General features: G+C 44.9%; 1 protein-coding gene across 1 annotated transcript in view; it reads right to left on the reverse strand.

Annotated features, from left to right (window-relative positions):
* LOC124040058 (protein transport protein Sec24C-like) overlaps window positions 1-15,244 on the reverse strand; it is a 32,678-nt gene extending 17,434 nt beyond the window's left edge. The window contains 11 exon segments of the mRNA XM_046356831.1: window positions 254-369; window positions 456-594; window positions 778-1,017; window positions 6,764-6,906; window positions 7,567-7,902; window positions 8,000-8,203; window positions 8,272-8,359; window positions 8,361-8,445; window positions 8,530-8,662; window positions 9,473-9,651; window positions 15,052-15,244. Coding sequence (XP_046212787.1) covers window positions 254-369; window positions 456-594; window positions 778-1,017; window positions 6,764-6,906; window positions 7,567-7,902; window positions 8,000-8,203; window positions 8,272-8,359; window positions 8,361-8,445; window positions 8,530-8,662; window positions 9,473-9,632 — 1,644 coding nt within the window. The 5' untranslated portion in view covers window positions 9,633-9,651; window positions 15,052-15,244.
* Between the last annotated feature and the right edge of the window lie 3,015 nt (window positions 15,245-18,259).

Here is an 18,259-nt window from a genome sequence, read left to right on the forward strand (position 1 = left end):
GAGAACGAGAGAGAGAGAACGAGAGAGAGAGAACGAGAGAGAGAGAACGAGAGAGAGAGAACGAGAGAGAGGTGTATTTAGAAGAGACAGTTTGCATATTACATAACGGCACAGCCTTTCTTTGGTCGAGAATCTCTGCTATGTGCCAAAACTGGTCATCGTGACGACAGAATCTGGCTCTTCATGAAAATCTCCTGCTCCAAAATAGTGCAACGCTACGGGCCTCCAGTCTTTTCTAAAAGTAGACGCCTACCTTACAGTAGTCGACAGTGGCCACAAACTCGTAGCTGCCCTGAGAGAGCTCTGGCCGATCGTAGCAGTCCACCCTCTTCCCTGTGTGGTCCAGATGCTGGAAGTAGTGGGGAGGAACTATGGGAGAGAGAAAGAGGGAGTGTTATAACAAAAAAAATAACGTTGACTTCCAGACACACACAATATCACCCACGCGAACATACCCTCTGTGACGCAGCTGCAGAAGCCACACTGGAAGCGGCGTCCGCCCTCGATGAACTGCATGTAGGGACACATGTAGGCCTTACAGCGGTTACAGCGGATAGGGCCGCCGTCCCCATGGTCCACAATGTACGGAGGGGTCTGAGAGACAGAGGGGAGGGGTCTGTTTAGCATCTTATACCGTAGTTCAAACCAAGAAACGGCGGAGGCCTCCGATTCGTGCGAACAAATTAAACACATACGAGAGAGACAGCGGGCAAGACGTAAGAGTGTTTTGAGAGGAGGAGAACAGACCAGAGGAGATTGAGGGTGTGTGTGTCTCACCTCGTCGGGGGGCAGCATAGCCAGGGGTTTGATTACAGCGGCCAAGGGGACCTGGGACTGTTTGGCCATGTCGGCGGTGCAGGGCATGTTGTAGGCTGTACAGCGGATGAACCGCGGGCTGGCATTGCCCTGGTCTTTCACCTGGAAGTTGGTGGTGACCAGGGGTGGAGCCTGACCTTTGACCCCAGTGGTGAACGGCTCACTGCTCTTGTTGACCCGGTCATCCTCAATCACCTGAATCTGAGGTAGAACGAGAAAGTGAGTTTTACAGAAACACTAATGTTAATTTGACAGAGGGTGGAGTATAAAAGACATGCAGGGGAAGAATCTATCCACCACACACAAACTTATTCTGCTGCAGGAGAGTAAAAAAATAACAGATCTCCCAAAGAGAACAGAGAAGATGAACCAAAAAGCATTCTATAATATAAACACAATGACACAGCAACCATGGCAACAGTGCACAACACACCAACACTACTAGGGAGGGCTTAATACGCAGATGTAGCATGATTGTGGACAACAGAAAAATGCAAGATATTTGGGCTAATTTCAGGGTGCTAGGAATTGTGGGCAAATGTCCGAAAGCAAGGAATTATGGGTGAGTCGTGTGTGAGACACTGCAGGCTGGCATGCGAGGAGGAAGAGAAGAGGTGGGGGGGGGTCAGAACGCACAAATGACCTGCTGGTCAGACATAGTAACATTGGTATGCTTCAGAGGGTCTGGGCTCAAAGGTTAGGGTTGTAGCAGTTAGAGAAGACTGCTGGGCTGGAGATAGGGTAGTGCTGAGCTGTGTGCTGAGCTGTGTGCTTTTTGAGGTTATTTAATTTCAGTTCCCCCTCAAAAATGATGCATTATGTGGGTTCAATGCTGTAACAGCATAGCATAAAACTTATTAGGCTCCAACAATCACTTATTCGCATTACTTTCCTTAAATAAAATATGTTGGTTGTGTACAGCGCATTTGGAAAGTAATTCAGACCTCTTCCCTTTTTCCACAATGTTACATTAAAGCGTTACAGGTTGACATTTTTGCAAATGTATACAAAAAACTAACTTATATAAGTATTCAGATCCTTTGTTATGAGACTTGAAATTGAGCTCACATGCATCCTGTTTCCATTGATCATCCTTGAGATGTTTCTACAACTTGATTGTAGAACTCAATTGATTTGACATGATTTGGAAAGGTACACACCTGTCTATATAAAAAGGTCCCACAGTTGTCAGTGCATGTCAGAGCAAAAACCAAGCCAGGTTGAAGGGATTGGTCATAGAGTTCCGAAACAGGACTGTGTCGAGGCACAGATCTGGGGTAAGGGTACCAAAACATTTCTGCAGCATTGAAGGTCCTCAAGAACACAATGGCCTCCATCATTCTTAAATGTAAGACGTTCGGAACTCTTCCTTGAGCTGGCTGCCCGGCCAAACTGAGCAATCGGGGGGAGAAGGGCCTTGGTCAGGGAGGTGATCAAGAACCCGACGGTCACTGACAGAGCTCCCATCTCCACAGAGGAGAACCTTCCAGAAGAACGGCCATCTCTGCAGCACTCCACCAAATCAGGCCTTTATGGTAGAGTGGCCAGACGGAAGCCACTCCTCAGTAAAAGGCACATGGCAAACTCCAAGCAGGCTGTCAAAAAGCACCTAAAGGACTCTTAGACCATGAGAAACAAGATTCTTTGGTCTGGTGATACCAAGATTGAACTATTTGGCCTGAATGCCAAGATTCACATCTGGAGGAAACCTGGCACCATCCCTAAGGTGAAGCATGGTGGTGGCAAAATCATGATGTGGGGCAGAGACTGAGAGACAGGATCAAGGGAAAGGTGAACGGAGCAAAGTACAGAGATCCTTGATGAACCTGCTCCAGAGTGCTCAGGACCTCAGAATGGGCAAAGGTTCACTTTCCAACAGGGCAAAGACACTAAACAGTCAAGACAACGCCTTTAAGACAAGTCTCTGAATGTCCTTGATTGGCCTAGCCAGAGCCCAGACTTGAAGCCAACCAAACATCTATGGAGAGCTTCTACACCTGCATTGCTTGCTGTTTGGGGTTTTAGGCTGGGTTTCTGTACAGCACTTTGAGATATCAGCTGATGTACGAAGGGCTATATAAATTAATTTGATTTGAGACCTGAATATATCTGTGCAGCGATGCTCCCCATATCCAACATGACAGAGCTTGAGAGGATCTGCAGAGAAGAATTAGAGAAACTCCCCAGATAAAGGTGTGCCAAGCTTGTAGCATCATACCCAAGAAGACTCAAGGCTGTAATCGCTGCCAAAGGCGCTTCAATAAAGTACGGAGTAAAAAGTCTGAGTAGCTATGAAAATGTGATATTCCACTTCATTTGATACATTTTCAAAAAAGTAAAAATAATGTGTTTTTGCTTTGTCATTATGGGGTTATTGTGTGTAGAATGATGAGGGGGAGATTAAATTTTTTTTTTTTTAGAATATAAGGCCGTAACGTAACAGAATGTGGAAAAAGTCAAGGGGTCTGAATACTTTCCGAATGCACTGTAAATTACATTTCTTTTTAGTACGATGACTATTTCATGAAACTCCAATGAGAGCAGACTGGCCATTACATTTATCACTTAATAATAAGCATTTTTTCTCACATTACTTTATTCAACTGGGGATTACCTTTCACTTTATTTGAAGACTTACTATTTCATTCCAAGTCATCATATCATCTGTGCTCAGGTAGTAGCAGCCAGCCATCTACACTACATGACAAAAAGTATGTGGACACCTGCTTGCTGTACATTTCATTCTAAAACCATGGGCATTAATATGGAGTCCCCCCTTGCTGCTATAACAGCCTCCACTCTTCTGGGAAGGCTTTCCACTAGATGTTGGAACATTACTGCGGGGACTTGCGTCCATTCAGCCACAAGAGCATTAGTGAGATCGGGTATTGATGTTGGCCGATTAGGTCTGGCTCGAAGTCGGCATTCCAATTCAAAGGTGTTCGATGGGGTTGAGGTCAGGGCTCGGAGCAGGCAAGTCAAGTTCTTCCACACCGTTCGACAAAACAACATTTCCGTATGTACCTCGCTTTGTGCACGGAGGCATTGTCATGCTGAAACAGAAAAGGGCCTTCCCCAAACTGCTGCCACAAAGTTGGAAGCATAGAATCATCTAGAATGCTGTAGCGATAAGATTTCCCTTCACTGGAACTAAGGGGCCTAGCTCAAAACATGAACAGCCCAGACCATTATCCCTCCTCCACCAAACTTTACAGTTGGCATTATGCATTGAGGCAGGTAGTGTAACAGTATAATTTTAAAACAGTCCCCTCGTCCATACCCGGGCGCGAACCAGGGACCTTCTGCACACATCGACAACAGTCACCCTCGAAGCATCGTTACCCATCGCTCCACAAAAGCCGCGGCCCTTGCAGAGCAAGGGGAACTACTACTTCAAGGTCTCAGAGCAAGTGACGTAACCGATTGAAACGCTATTTAGCGCACACCGCTAACTAAGCTAGCCGTTTCACATCCGTTACAGTAGCACTCTCCTGGCATGTGAAAAACAACATTTGTCAGTCGGATTGCCAGATGGTGAAGTGTGATTCATCACTCCAGAGAAGGCGGTTCCACTGCTCCAGAGTCCAACGGCGGTGAGCTTTACACCACTCCAGCCGACGCTTGGCATTGCGCATGATCTTAGGCTTGTGTACAGCTGCTTGGCAATGGAAACCCATTTCATGAAGCTCCCTACTAATAGTTATTGTGCTGACATTGCTTCCAGAGGCAGTTAGGAACTCTGTAATGAGCGTTGCACCCAAGGACAGGGAATTTTTAATCGCTACGCGCTCTCCAGCACTCGGCGGTCCCGTTCTGTGAGCTTGTGTGGCCTACCACTTCGTGGCTGAGCCATTGTTGCTCCTAAACGGTTGACCTGGGGCAGCTTACTTGTGTATATACAGTTCTTGTCAAAAGTATGGACTCAACCTACTGTTTCAAGGGTTTTCCTTTATTTTTTACATTGTAGAATAGTGAAAACATGAAAAAAAATGAACACATGGAATCATGCAGTTAAAAAAAGAAAAAGGTGTTAAATTAAAATATATTTTATATTTCAGATTCTTCAGATCCCTTTGCCAAGAGTGTCAAGCTGTCGTCGAGGCATTCTCTGAACCAGCTTCATGAGGTAGTCACCTGCTTTAACAGGTGTGCCTTGTTAAAAGTTCATTTGTGGAATTTCTTTCCTTCATAAATGCATTTGAGGCAATCAGTTGTGTTGTGACAAAATAGCCCTATTTGGTAAAACACCAAGTCCATATTATGACAAGAACAGCTCAAATAAGCAAAGAGAGACGACAGTCCATCATTACTTTAAGACATGAAGGTCAGTCAATTCGGAAAATTTTAAGAACTTTTAAAGTTTCTTCAAGTGCAGTCGCAAAAACCATCGAGCGCTATGATGAAACTGGCTCTCATGAGGACCGCCACAGGAAAGGAATACCCAGAGTTGCCGCTGCTGCGGAGGGAGGATAAGTTCATTAGAGTTACCGGCCTCAGAAAATGCAGCCCAAATAAATGCTTCAGAGTTCAAGTAAAAGACACATCTCAACAGCAACTGTTCAGAGGAGACTGTGAATCAGGCCTTCATGGTCGAATTGCTGCAAAGAAACCACTTTTAAAAGGAAACCAATAAGAAGAAGAGACTTGCTTGGGCCAAGAAAAACGAGCAATGGACATTAGACCGTGGAAATCTGTCCTTTGGTCTGATGAGTCCAAATTTGAGATTTTTGGTTCCAGCTGCTGCGTCTTTGTGAGACGTGTAGTAGATTAACGGATGATCTCCACATGGGTGGTTCCCACCGTGAAGCATGGAGGTGGTGGTGTTATGGTGCTTCGCTGGTGACACGATCGGTGATTTATTTAGAATTCGAGGCACACATAACCGGCACAGCTACCACAGCGATACACCATCCCATCTGGTTTGCACTTAGTTGTTTTTTTTAACAGGACAATGACCCAACACACCTTCAGGCTGTTTAAGGGCTATTTGACCAAGTAGAAGAGTGATGGAGTGCTGCATAAGATGACCTGGCCTCCACAATCACCTGACCTCAACCCAATTGAGATGGTTTGGGATGAGTTGGACCGCAGAGTGAATATGTTTAAGACCGCTAAATAAGAACCATCAATCAATTAGATGTTTTGTCAGGTAGAGATACTTAAGCAACTGCTCTCTATCCCTCGTGTCTATCGCTCTTCCTCTCCTTGTCTTTCTGCTGGACCCACAGGCTTGCCTGGGGCAAGAACCAATGAGAACAGGCAGCTGGAGGCACATTGGATTCTGGTCATTGTAGTTAATTGCAACGTTTTCTGCGCTTAACTATGATGAGTTGGACAACATGAAATCTTTACAGAGATATTGCACATTGAGCTCAGAAAAAAATTATAAAACAAATGGAATTCAAATAATTGAACCAATGTCGGTCAATTAGTTATTTAAAAAAACGTAAATAAACACATTTCAGTTAATCGCTCAGCACTAAGGATAATGGGTTAAGGGGAAGGGCATAGGGGTTAGGAGGTAGACAGGACTTACTGGGCTGGGGATAGCGTCTGGGTCTATTCTATGTCTCGATTTCTGCACAGCCGGCAGCTCAGACGCTTGCTTTACATTCACAACAGAGATTTGTCCAGCAAATGATCAAATCAAACAAAACCAACAGAAAACAGGGGACAGAGAGAAGACGACGTAAAGAACTCAGTAGCAGGATTATTAGCTCCCTGACCCATTCTGTGATTATTGGTTATAGATTAGTCAGTCCTCAGAGAGAAGGCAAGCAAATCATCTGTGTTTGATGCACATGCTCAACAGACTGGGTTAAACTGTTAGACTGCGCGCACACACACACACAACATACAGTCCAATACCTAACATCATTATCACCAATACACTATCACAAGATAAAGTGAGCATGTGTTACCAGGACGGATTGTGTGTGTGCCTTACCGGGCTGGGGATGGAATCAGGGTCCAGTCTCTTCTGTGCAGGGGGAACGGGTGCAGGGGCAGGGCCTGCTCCGTAGTTCTGTTGCCCGGAATATTGCGGGCCTGCATAGCCGGGCTGTGGCCCTCTAGGCTGCCCAAACGCACCTGAGGAAGAAAGTATTGATCGATTATAAACTCTACAGGGTGGGCTTACGTTCATTAGCTGGCAGACGTGACATCCCAGAAACTCTGGTCCCACTAATTCGTATACCGCCCCAACTTCAATTTAAAGAAATCTGTTCCCAGGTATAATAGAGAGACGCGATCGTATACAAATGTAAGAAAGGTTTAAAATGATTATGATTTAGGGAACATAACTATTTGGCTTCTTGCAGTCAATTTGCAGTCTACAAACTATTTGTAATTATGTTCCTAGTCACTTTACCCCTACCTATTTGTACATATATACTTTAATTACCTAGTACTCCAGCAAATTGACTTGGTACTGGTACTCCCTGTATATAGCCATGTTTATTTTTACTCTTGTGTTATTCACCATGTATGTATTCATAGTGTCACTATTTCTATGTTTTATTTTATATCTTTAACTCCGCATTGTTGGAAATGGTCCTGTAAGTAAAACACTTCACTGTTCGTCTACACCGGTTGTTTACGAAGCACGTGACAAATAACATTAGATTTGATTGATTTTACTAGAATGACATTTGATTTCCACATCCATTCTGACTGCCAAATACATTGTATTACAAAGCAAGCTAGTGGTCTAGCAGAAGATGAACAGGGGTTAGAACATGGTGTACTCACCATTCTGCTGGGTTGGGTATCCTCCCTGCATGCCAGGCTGAGGAGGCTGCTGTTGGTGCATGGGGCCGGGGGGAAGGTGATTGGCCTGCTGCTGGGACATGGAGGGGGGTGGAATGGGGCCTCGAGGAGAGGGCCCAGAGTGGAAGGGAGGGGGTCCGGGTTGGGACTGGGGCTGTGGACCTGGGTACTGGGAAGGGGATATAGAGATAGGTGGGAAGGGGCCAGATTGGGAGGAGGGAGGGAAAGAGTGCTGGGTGAGAGGAGGGGGACCAGAGTAGGAGGCCTGGGAGACTGGAGGAGGGGCGGAGTTGGGGAAGGGTTGCTGAGCAGGGGGGGCCAGGTGGGAAGGACTGCTGTTGGGAGACTGGAGGGGCCTGAGGTTGGCTGGGAGGGCCCAAGTATGGAGAGGAGGAGACGAAGGGTTGGGAGGGATGGTGGGCAGAGGGGAAGGGTTGTTGTTGGGGGGGAGGGGGGCCACCATAGTAAGGCTGGGAGGCTGCAGGTTCACTGGGAGGGGGAGGCTGGGAGGGGGCAGCAGACAATGGGGGAGGAGCTTGCGTATAGGAGGGTGGGGCTGCAGAGGAGTATGCAGCACTGATTGGAGGCTGGGAGCTGGGATGGTGAGCTGGAGAAAGAAAATTCAGGTAACTTGGATTGTGTTTAGCAGGCGCAAAGTTTGGCATGAAATTCGTCAATCAATCCATTTCTTACCATATCCCGGCCCAACAGAGGTGGGGGGACCGGACCCGATCTGCATCCCTGACATCTGATTGGTAACCTGTTGCATGGGGGGGCGGAGCACCGTACTGCTGGGAGTAGGAGGGGTGTGGCCCAGACAAGTTCATAGCACCTTGGCTATACGGCTGAGACACTGGCGACCTGGACACACAAACAACTTGTCACATACACACCTTCACACAAATACAACGCTGTCTATTATATATACTGTGTGTGTGGTCTGACCTGTGAGCTGGCTGGGCCATGGAGTGATCCATAGGTGGGGGTCCGTTCTGAGAGTCTCCCTGGGGATACTGGGAGTACGCCTGGGGGGTGGAGACTGGACGGGGGGCAGAGGTAAGGGGGCCTCTGGCAGGTCCTGAGAGAGAGGGGGGAGTTAGGCACCTGCCTGCAAATGACCACAGGTTTGAAGCACAGCGGATGGCATTCAGAACGTCCTAACGATCAGCTAGGATGACCATTACGTCATCAACGTTAAAGATACGATTAGACTCCCAGACAGAAAAACCTGCAGATTCACGCCACTCGTTGGTCAAATGAGTCATCCTAAAGCTAGTCATCTCAGGTGAGAAACCTACACCTTAGATTTTGAACTTCAAGTGGGCCATGGGAACCCTTGCTCTCAACCAAATGATCAGCAGGCTGTAGAAGCATGTAGGTAGGGGAGAGGGGTGGCAGAGAGAGAGAGAGAGCAGTTACCTAAGTCAAGAGGAGAGGACAGGTCAGAGACAGGGTTAGCTGCCACAGCCTTAGAAGGAAAACTGGCATAGGGAGAGTAACCTGAAAGACAAGAAAGGAAAGAGAGTGTACAGAAGCAAGAATAGGAATGTAGAAAGCCAGGGGGAATGGAGGAACACATACAAGCATAATATGCTTATTCACGCAGGTCTCTCCACACACACACACAGAGTAGGAGCAACTAGAATCCCTATGGTTGTTGATGCATTCACACTACAATCAACCACATCCAAACACACATGAGCTGCCAGAAAAAGATGGTGGGAAATGCAGGGGGTGGACTTTGCGATGGGTTCAGAGAAAGAGGGACAGAGACAAGTTGTACCTTGCAGACTGTAAGCTAGCTCGTGGGAGGAGGGAGAGAAACAGAGACAGAGTCGCTTGCGAGACAGAAGAGGTGGGTTAGGGTTAAGGAAAGAGAGAGACTTACCTTGTGGTGGAGCCCCAGGCTGGTAGGCTGTAGCGGGCCCGTTGTAGGGTCCGTAGGGGCCAGGGTAGCCCCCTCCCAGGGGAGCGTAGCTGGGCTGGCCATAGCCAGGCTGGGGCGGGCCGTATGGAGACGCCATGGGAGTCTGCTGGTTCACATTCATTCTCAGTTCATACCTGGAGCTGGGAGAGGTTAACATGCATTTAGCACCCCAAGCAGGGTTTGATTTATACCTTTGACTTCACTGCCCTAACAATACTAGTCTGGGCCAGCGTGGATCTATTGAAGTTCCAGGGCGTGCCCTGCTTTGTGCCCGGTTGTTGGAAGTGAACCCTGGCTATCTGAGCCGAAGAATTTAAAGTCAAGGTGGGGAGGAAAAAAAAGTTGATGTAGAATCCATAAAGGTTCCCTAGAGGGAAAATATGCCCACTCAGCACAACTCGGCCAGCCCCTGTGTACTGGAGTCAGTATAGTACTGTAGGGCTCCGGGCCAACACTTAAGACATGGGCTCCATCTCAATAGCGTCCTCATCTCGCTCTCCATTAGTGCTGATGTGAACGATCTGGACAGCTGAGAGCAAATTCCTAGAGAGCATCCTATCATGTGTCAGATCACTGCAGTAGAGAGAAAGACACTAGAGTTATGAAACATTTAAACTATTAATTGACCAACATCTGTTCAAATAGTTAAATTCCATTCAGGTCAGGTTGTGTGAGCCAACACCATTTCTCAGAGAGAAATCGAATCATTCTCAAGAGAAATCAAGTCAAGAACTAAGTGGGACACTGAAAGGCGTTGTTTTCATGAAGCAAATATTCAACCTAGCTCAGTGCAGAAATGTGGTAGTTAACTACAACGACCATACTCCACTGCACCCGTTTCTGGCTCAGGCAGAGAGGGGTCGGAGAGGAAGAAGCAATGCAAGAGGTTTAACTCTCGGGCAAAATCTGTCCAAAATAAGCCCAATGCTTTTCTATGGTCTTATTTTTGGACCTAATCTTGTCGCCTGCCTTCCCGCCTTTGGGACAACTCCTATTGTTAGGGCGGAGACATGAACATCTCGTCATTTTATACAGATCTCTGGAGGGATACACTTTTATGCCTGCTACGTTGGTCTGTGTTTATCTAAACTGATCGCATGAGAGCAGAATGCATGATGAGAAGGATAGAGAGAGCTTGTGAAAGGATGCCTTATCTACTTTGAAGAACTAGTCAAATGACTGGGGAGACAGCTCTGCAGCATTCTAAGGCAGGCTAGCCTTGCTAAATAGGATGACCCAAGACAGTACAGTATGGGGAGCACAGAGATAACAGTTTGTCTGGCTGGCTGGCTACTACCTGAGCAGAGATGATAACTTTAAAGGAATTCAAAACATTCAAATAAAAACCAATAATATACACAACTGAAACATTTCATTATTTTATAGTAAGTTCCTATTTTTCAATTGATGTCTACCCAATGTGGACCAGACAGAGACAATGGAATGTGTTCTGTTTCGCCAATTGAATATTCACTATTTTGGGCTTTGGAATCTCCATTAAAAAGCTCTAAAATCATTTTAGTGTCATTATTTCATAATGCATTTAATGTTTACATTTTTTTTATATATGTTTAAAAAATATATATAATCGAACCAAAACAGACCTCAAAAAGGTCCACTAAAATTGCTCAGCACCATTAGCTAAATAGTCACAGCCCCAAACCTACACAATGTGTCCAGAAAACATTATCTTTTTGCATATTCTAATGTCTTTTTGGTCATAACTCCTATGCTCCTTCTGCTGCATCTGTCCACCATCCCATTTACACACAGACAGCCATGTGTTTGACCTTTAAAATTGCTAACACAAAGCTTAGAGAAAACATGAAAACAATTTAGATATATATCGTAAATTGCCCGTTAGGTTGAAAATATGATTTTTAGGCCATATCGACCAGCCATACTTAGTACACACTTGGCCCCGCCTACGTCGGCCTGACAGGGCAATCTGATTTTGACAAACAGGACAGGTGTTTCCCCAATTCACCTTCTTTAAAAACACACCTAACCTAATTTCTCTTTATGTGAGCAAAAATGTAACCCTAGCTATACAGCACAAGTAGGATCAATCGACAGACCTTGTTAACACACAAGGCTCAATCAAATATCATGTGACTGCCTATAACCAAGCTGACAGCTATATAATGGATAGAATAGTGTCCTGTCCTCTGTACACTGACACTAGAGGCAAAGCTACACCACCCACTTGTCAAAAAGCCTGTTAGCTAGTTATTGAGCACCCATTCACTTAGCTACCTCACCAACAACACATCTTTCTTTTAAAGATGCAATATGTTTGTTTTTGGGCAACCCAACCAAATCCACATAGAAATGTGAGTTCTAGATCTGTCGTTCTCATTGAAAGCCAGTCTAAGTGTTAGATATGTTCTATGTGGGGTGGCAGGGTAGCCTAGTGGTTAGAGCGTTGGACTAGTAACCGAAAGGTTGCAAGTTTGAATCCCCGAGCTGACAAGGTACAAATCTGTCGTTCTGCCCCTGAACAGGCAGTTAACCCACTGTTCCTAGGCCGTCATTGAAAATAAGAATTTGTTCTTAACTGACTTGCCTAGTAAAATAAAGGTAAAATAAAAATGTGCGCTATTTTTATGCTTCCTGTTCTTAAACTTTGTATTTTACATTCGGTGACGTCCACCAGCTTCAAACAGCTGAAAATAGAATATTTGTGGTTATGGAAAATATCTCACAGCCGTTTATGACTGCTAGTTTTGTCAAATAAGCTGAAACTAGTAGAATTTTTGAAACCAGGAAATGGAGGAGCGATTTCTGCATAGTGCAACTTTAAAACATCAAATGTGGTTACATGTAATCTAAACGTAGCAAATTATTTCTCATGAGAGGGCCATAAAGAATAACTAGTAATGCTGCATACTCCAATAAAGTTAATCTCCCCTTTCTGGTTAAAATAGTTTTGAATTACTGGGGTGGAGCCACTTTGAGGACACAAGCTCAAGTACAACAGTAGAAATGTGATAAAAATAATAAATATTTTATGACGTATTTCCTATTCAACAAATCTGTTTGAATAAGGCTTGAAATGACATATGCTTTCTAAATAAAGCATAAGCAAATTATAAAAGCCACAAACTATACGCTTTCCCTCCCCTTATAACTGTAAAATACATATTTGCATGTTCGGTGTTAGAGAAAATGTGCTAATTCTCTAAATGTCACTCTTGATCAAAACATCTGCCCTGACCTCTGAACGTCACACAGAGCTAGCTCTTGCTTGGCTTCCTGAACTCGTCCAGGAACTCGCCTTTCACCTAATATTAATCTCATCCATCTCTGACAAACAGAAAGTGTTTGTTAAAACTTATTTTGATTCAAATAGAATTCTTTGTCACTTACCGTGAAATGCTTACTTTACAAGCCCTTAACCAGCAATACAGTTAAGAAAACAGAGTCAAGAAAATATGTACTAAATAATCTAAGTACTAAGTAAAGTGACTGTGCATAGATGATAAACAGTGAGTAGCAGCAGTTTAACAACAAAGGGGGTGGGGTCAATGTAAATAGTCCGGGTGACCATTTGATTAATTGTTCAGCAGTCTTATGACTTGGGGGTAGAAGCTGTTAAGGAGCCTTTTGGACTTAGACTTGGCTACAAATTGATCTCTGAATATGCTATAGTGATGAAACCACTCGACTGCTGCGCTATGGTGTAAGGATTGCAGGCATGTGCTTTGTCAGTGGCTGTGATGTAAGGTTCAGCCAGGAGTTGGACAGTCGGAAGAGCAAATTAAATGGTAGGAGGGACATCCCAGTGTTTTCATATTTCACATCCCACGTCACACAGGCACAACACAAATATACTACTGTGTCTGTGGGAACCAGGGCTATCGCTCAATGCAAGCTGTGGTGTCCACAGATCGATTTATAAGCAAAAATGACAGTCAGAACCAGTACCAGAACCACACAGGTCCCCTAAACAGGGGACTTTACACCTAAGAGGTTAAAGGCATTACCCTAGTCTGCCTAGACCTGACTTGGATGTTAACTCATTGACTTGCTGGCCTCATCTAACATAATTTGCATCTATTAGCTGGCTAGCCACTGGTGGTTAGCCACTGGTGGTTAGCCACTGGTGGTTAGCCACTGGTGGTTAGCCACTGGTGGTTAGCCACTGGTGGTTAGCCACTGGTGGTTAGCCACTGGTGGTTAGCCACTGGTGGTTAGCCACTGGTGGTTAGCCACTGGTGGTTAGCCACTGGTGGTTAGCCACTGGTGGTTAGCCCAATATTGAACTAAAGGTGCCTTAAAGTCACTCCTTAGTCCAAGGACCTTACATGTTCGATTCTCAATTGCGATGTGGTTCTAGAAACATAAATCCCTATACTTTCATATTACATCAAAAATAATTTCACAAACGCAAACTACACACTTAGTGTACACCGTTTAAACACAGTTTCAGCTAACAGTATTGTTCGGTGACAACAGTCTGCCATTTACACAGGTGTTCGGGGGAGGAAGCAGATAGCTAACATTAATTAGCACATGCTGTCCACTCTGTCTTTCCTAAGCAATCCTGTAACATGGAAATATATACCTGTGTGGGAACCCTAACCATATTTTTATTTTTTTAAGTGTGTATCAATTTAACCTATTGTTTTTAGATGTTTTTTCCTCTTTCTTGTCAATATTAAAATATAAGGTCCTTATGCTTCCAAATCCGTACCGCAGCCTTCATCCAATGACTTGTGTAGTGTAATGGTACTGAGAGTCATGATTAAGGACTAGCCACAGTACTGGTTACCTTAGCTAACTAGCCACCTCGGCTGTAGCATTATTATATGATGACAAACACGGGTTCATTCGACACAGCTCTTTAAATAATTCAAGGTAACAGGTGCCACGGCTAGAAATACAATACCGTTGGATCTGTGTACTGTAGCTATTAACAGTTAGCGTTAGCTACAGAGCGTAACGGGCCTGTTGAAGGAAGAAACTGTCAAACGTGCAGAGCTACGGCTGGCTGGCTGACTAGCTAAAGTTCATTGGATAGCTTACGTCTGTTTAGCAACTGGTTATCGTTCAAACGGCTAATTTGCTTGATCTATACAGCCCATTAAAGTGTGTTCAACTTCAATGGACAAGAGATGAGGTATTTTAGGTTGTTGTCCCGTGAACTAACGTTTAACTACCAGCTAGAGACAAGCAGTTGCGTTAACTAGCGCGGGTAACTAAGGCTAGTTCTAGTTGGCTAGCTAACCCATGTCGCATTTCACCGGGCTACGGTAGCTAAATCAATATTCATTTTTGTGATCAGCTTCTATACACGGCCTTGAGTAAAACACCACTAGGTAGCTAACCTTCATGTCAGTTGACGTCTTTGGGCCTACATACACGGAGTTGATTCATGACAAGAATCAGCACTCGCAGCAACTGAATCAGCTAAATACAGCCAGTATCCTGCTGACGTTAGGTAACTAGTTACCTAGCTAGCTATGCTACCACCGATTTCTAATATGTTTTATTTAAAGGAACTGAAATACTTCACCAAGATACAACTCGACACTCACCTCAAAACTGGATAAAATAACGAGTTAGCCAAGAGATCGGTTGTCCCTGCTCACAACCGGTTCCGAAGGCCAGTGGCCGTCAAAACTATTGCCGATGTCCGTCCTGGGGTGTTTCGCTAATCCTTTCCTCTCTGGTTTCTCTCCAAGCGGAAATTCGCACCGGAACTGTCGTAGGTAGCTGTCTGCCACGTCCACATCCGGACACTGCGTCAGCTGAGCGCTCAATAACAACAGGGAGGTTAAGTTAAGGTTGTAAATTATGTAAATATATGGTTTACACTTTAACAGTGTATGGAACGTAAAGTTTCCTATTGCAGTTATCAATCTCCCTAAAATCGTATCTAACATTTTATTGTTTCGGTCTCAGAGGTTGATTCTACTTCATCATGGTGCTGTCCTTATCTACTAAACAAAAATTGTTAAATCTTTTTTTAGGCCTGCTTATTTCCGAACTGAATATGTATCTGCTGTCTGTCTTGGAAAGTTGTAACTTGTTTTGTACAGTAGGGACACTCATGTGGAGTTGAACGTCACTGGTCACATGTTTGTTAGGCCTACTCAGGTGACAAGGAAGTGATGGCACAGATGAGCAGGTGGAGTTAAAAAAAAAGTTTTACATTACATTTTTACATTTAAGTCATTTAGCAACAACAAATCAATACATAAAGCACATGAGGGAACACAAGCATACATTGATTACAAACAATGGACAATCGAGCTAGGGGTACAATATCACATTACAATTACACAAGGACCTTAAGGGACATACATATACTTACAATTCTAACAGCTGTTTTGTTAGTATGAGCAGGTGGAGTGTGACTTGCAGTATTGGGTGAGATGATGCGAGGCGGGATAGGCGCCAGGTTCAAACCCAAACTGAAGCCTGCGAAATGGAAGCCAAATACTTTCTCCTTTTAGTCAAATACAGGAGACATGTTACGGTCCTAAAAACCCTGAGTAGTCGACGGATAGTGAACTCTCGGGAAATTGAACCTGTACAACAGGTGAGGTGAAGGCTTCTGAGCCTAACCCCGATGATCAGGAAAATGCCTGAGATTACTCTGGCCCAGTGGGAGTACGATTCATGGATAAAGTGGATCCATGCCTTTTGGTCAATCCATTTGTGGTATCAGACTAAGTAAAGGAGTTGAGTTTTGTCAAAGTATCCAGAAGGTGATTTGTGTGTCTGCTGCACAGATGGAGAGGGTACTACGTTTTGTGACGAGAGCTGTGTTCTGCTTTGCTCTCCGAAACAGAGCCACTGAAAATAGTAATAACTGGGGTGGCATTGAGTGTTCAGAGATTCCGATTCAGGGTGCTTAGTAGTCACATATACAGGGTTGCAGGTGTGGAAATCTTAGGCACAGGATGGTAAAAAACAACAATAGAAATAGCACCACATATACTGAACAAAGATATATGAGCTGAAATAAAAGATGCAAAAAATCTTATTTCTCTATTGGCAAATCTAAAATGTTGTGCACATATGTTTACATTCCTGTTAGGGAGCATTTCTCCTTTGACACAATAATCCATCCACCTGACAGGCGTGGCATATTAAGAAGCTGATTAAACAGCATGATCATTACACAAGTGCACCTTGTGCTGGGGACAATAAAAGGCCACTCTAAAATGTGCAGTTTTATCACACAACACAATGCCACAGATGTCTCAAGTTTTGAGGGAGCGTGCAATTGGCATGCTGACTGCAGGAATGTCCACCAGAGCTGTTGCCAGAATTGAATGTTCATTTCTTTACCATAAGCTCCTCCAACTTCATTTTAGAGAATTTGGCAGTACGTCCAACTGGCCTCACAACCGCAGACCACATGTAGCCAGGACCTCCACTTCCGGCTTCTTCACCTGCGGGATCATCTGAGACCAGCCACATGGACAACTGATGAAAGTGAGGAGTATTTCTGTCTGTAATAAAGCCATTTTGTGGGGAAAAACTCATTCTGATTGGCTCAGCCTGGCCCATCAATGGCTGCGCCCTTGCCCAGTCATGCAAAATCCATAGATTTTGGCCAAATGTATTTATTCCAATCGACTGATTTCCTTATATAAACTGTAACTCAAAATCTTTTAAATGATTGTTATTGTTATTATGTTTATATTTTTGTTCAGTATACATCATAACTAGCAGTGATGAATACATACATGTCCATTGGGGTGGAGGCAGAGTAAAGACTGCTTAGGGGGGTGTTGGGGAATGACCATAGGGGGGAGCAGCATGACCATTGAGGGGGTGTGGGGACCAAGTGAAGTAAACACTACAATTCTAATTTTTAAAAATCCACAATATACATACTAACAACTGCAATAGGGATGAATGTCGTTGGGGTGGGGGCAGAGTAAAAGTAATTTGGGGAGGTGGGGGGAAAATGTCCATGGGGGAGCAGCATGTAAGGTCTACCGCTGAGGGGGTGTGGGGGGGAAATGTACATAGGGGGAGTGGGGAGTAGGTAGCTGACTAGTGGTGGCTATTTGGCAGCCTGATGGTCTGAGGGTAGAAACTATTGGCCAGTCTACCAGTTTTGTCCATGAAGCTCCTGTACTGCCCACGTCTGAATTATTGAGGTGGGAAGAACAGGGCATGGCTTGGTAGGCTGGGGTCCCTGAAGATCTTGGGCTTCCTGCAGCACCTGTTGTTGTAGGTGTCCTGTAGGGCAGGCAGTGTGCACCCAATGGTGCGTTCGACTACACGTATCACCCTCTGAAGCACTTGCAGTCCACGGCAATGGAGTTGCCGTACCAGGCTGTGAGGCAGCCTGGCAGTATACTCTCAATGGTGTTCCTGTAGACACTGGGGCCCCTCAGAGACAGGCCAAATTTCTTCAGCCACCTGAAGTTGAAGAGTCACAGTCGTGCCTTCTTCACCACGGTGTCCGTGTGGTTCACCCATTTCAGCTTCTCTGATGATGGAGTTGGAACTGTGTGAGGCTATGCAGTCGTGGGTATACAGGGAATACAGGATGTGACTGAGGACGCATCATTATGGGGCACCCGTGTTGAGAATCAGTGTCAAGGAGTTAATGTTGCTACCTGGGGGACGCCCATCAGGAAGTCCAGGACTTCCAGTTGCATAAGGGAGGAGTTCAGAACCAGGGCCGTGAGCTTTGTAATGAGCTTATAGGGAACTGTGGTATTGAAGGCCGAGCTGTAGTCGATAAACAGCATCCGCATATATGCAATCCTTTTGTCC

Source organism: Oncorhynchus gorbuscha, linkage group LG07, assembly GCF_021184085.1.
Source record: "Oncorhynchus gorbuscha isolate QuinsamMale2020 ecotype Even-year linkage group LG07, OgorEven_v1.0, whole genome shotgun sequence".
Lineage (NCBI taxonomy): Eukaryota > Metazoa > Chordata > Actinopteri > Salmoniformes > Salmonidae > Oncorhynchus > Oncorhynchus gorbuscha.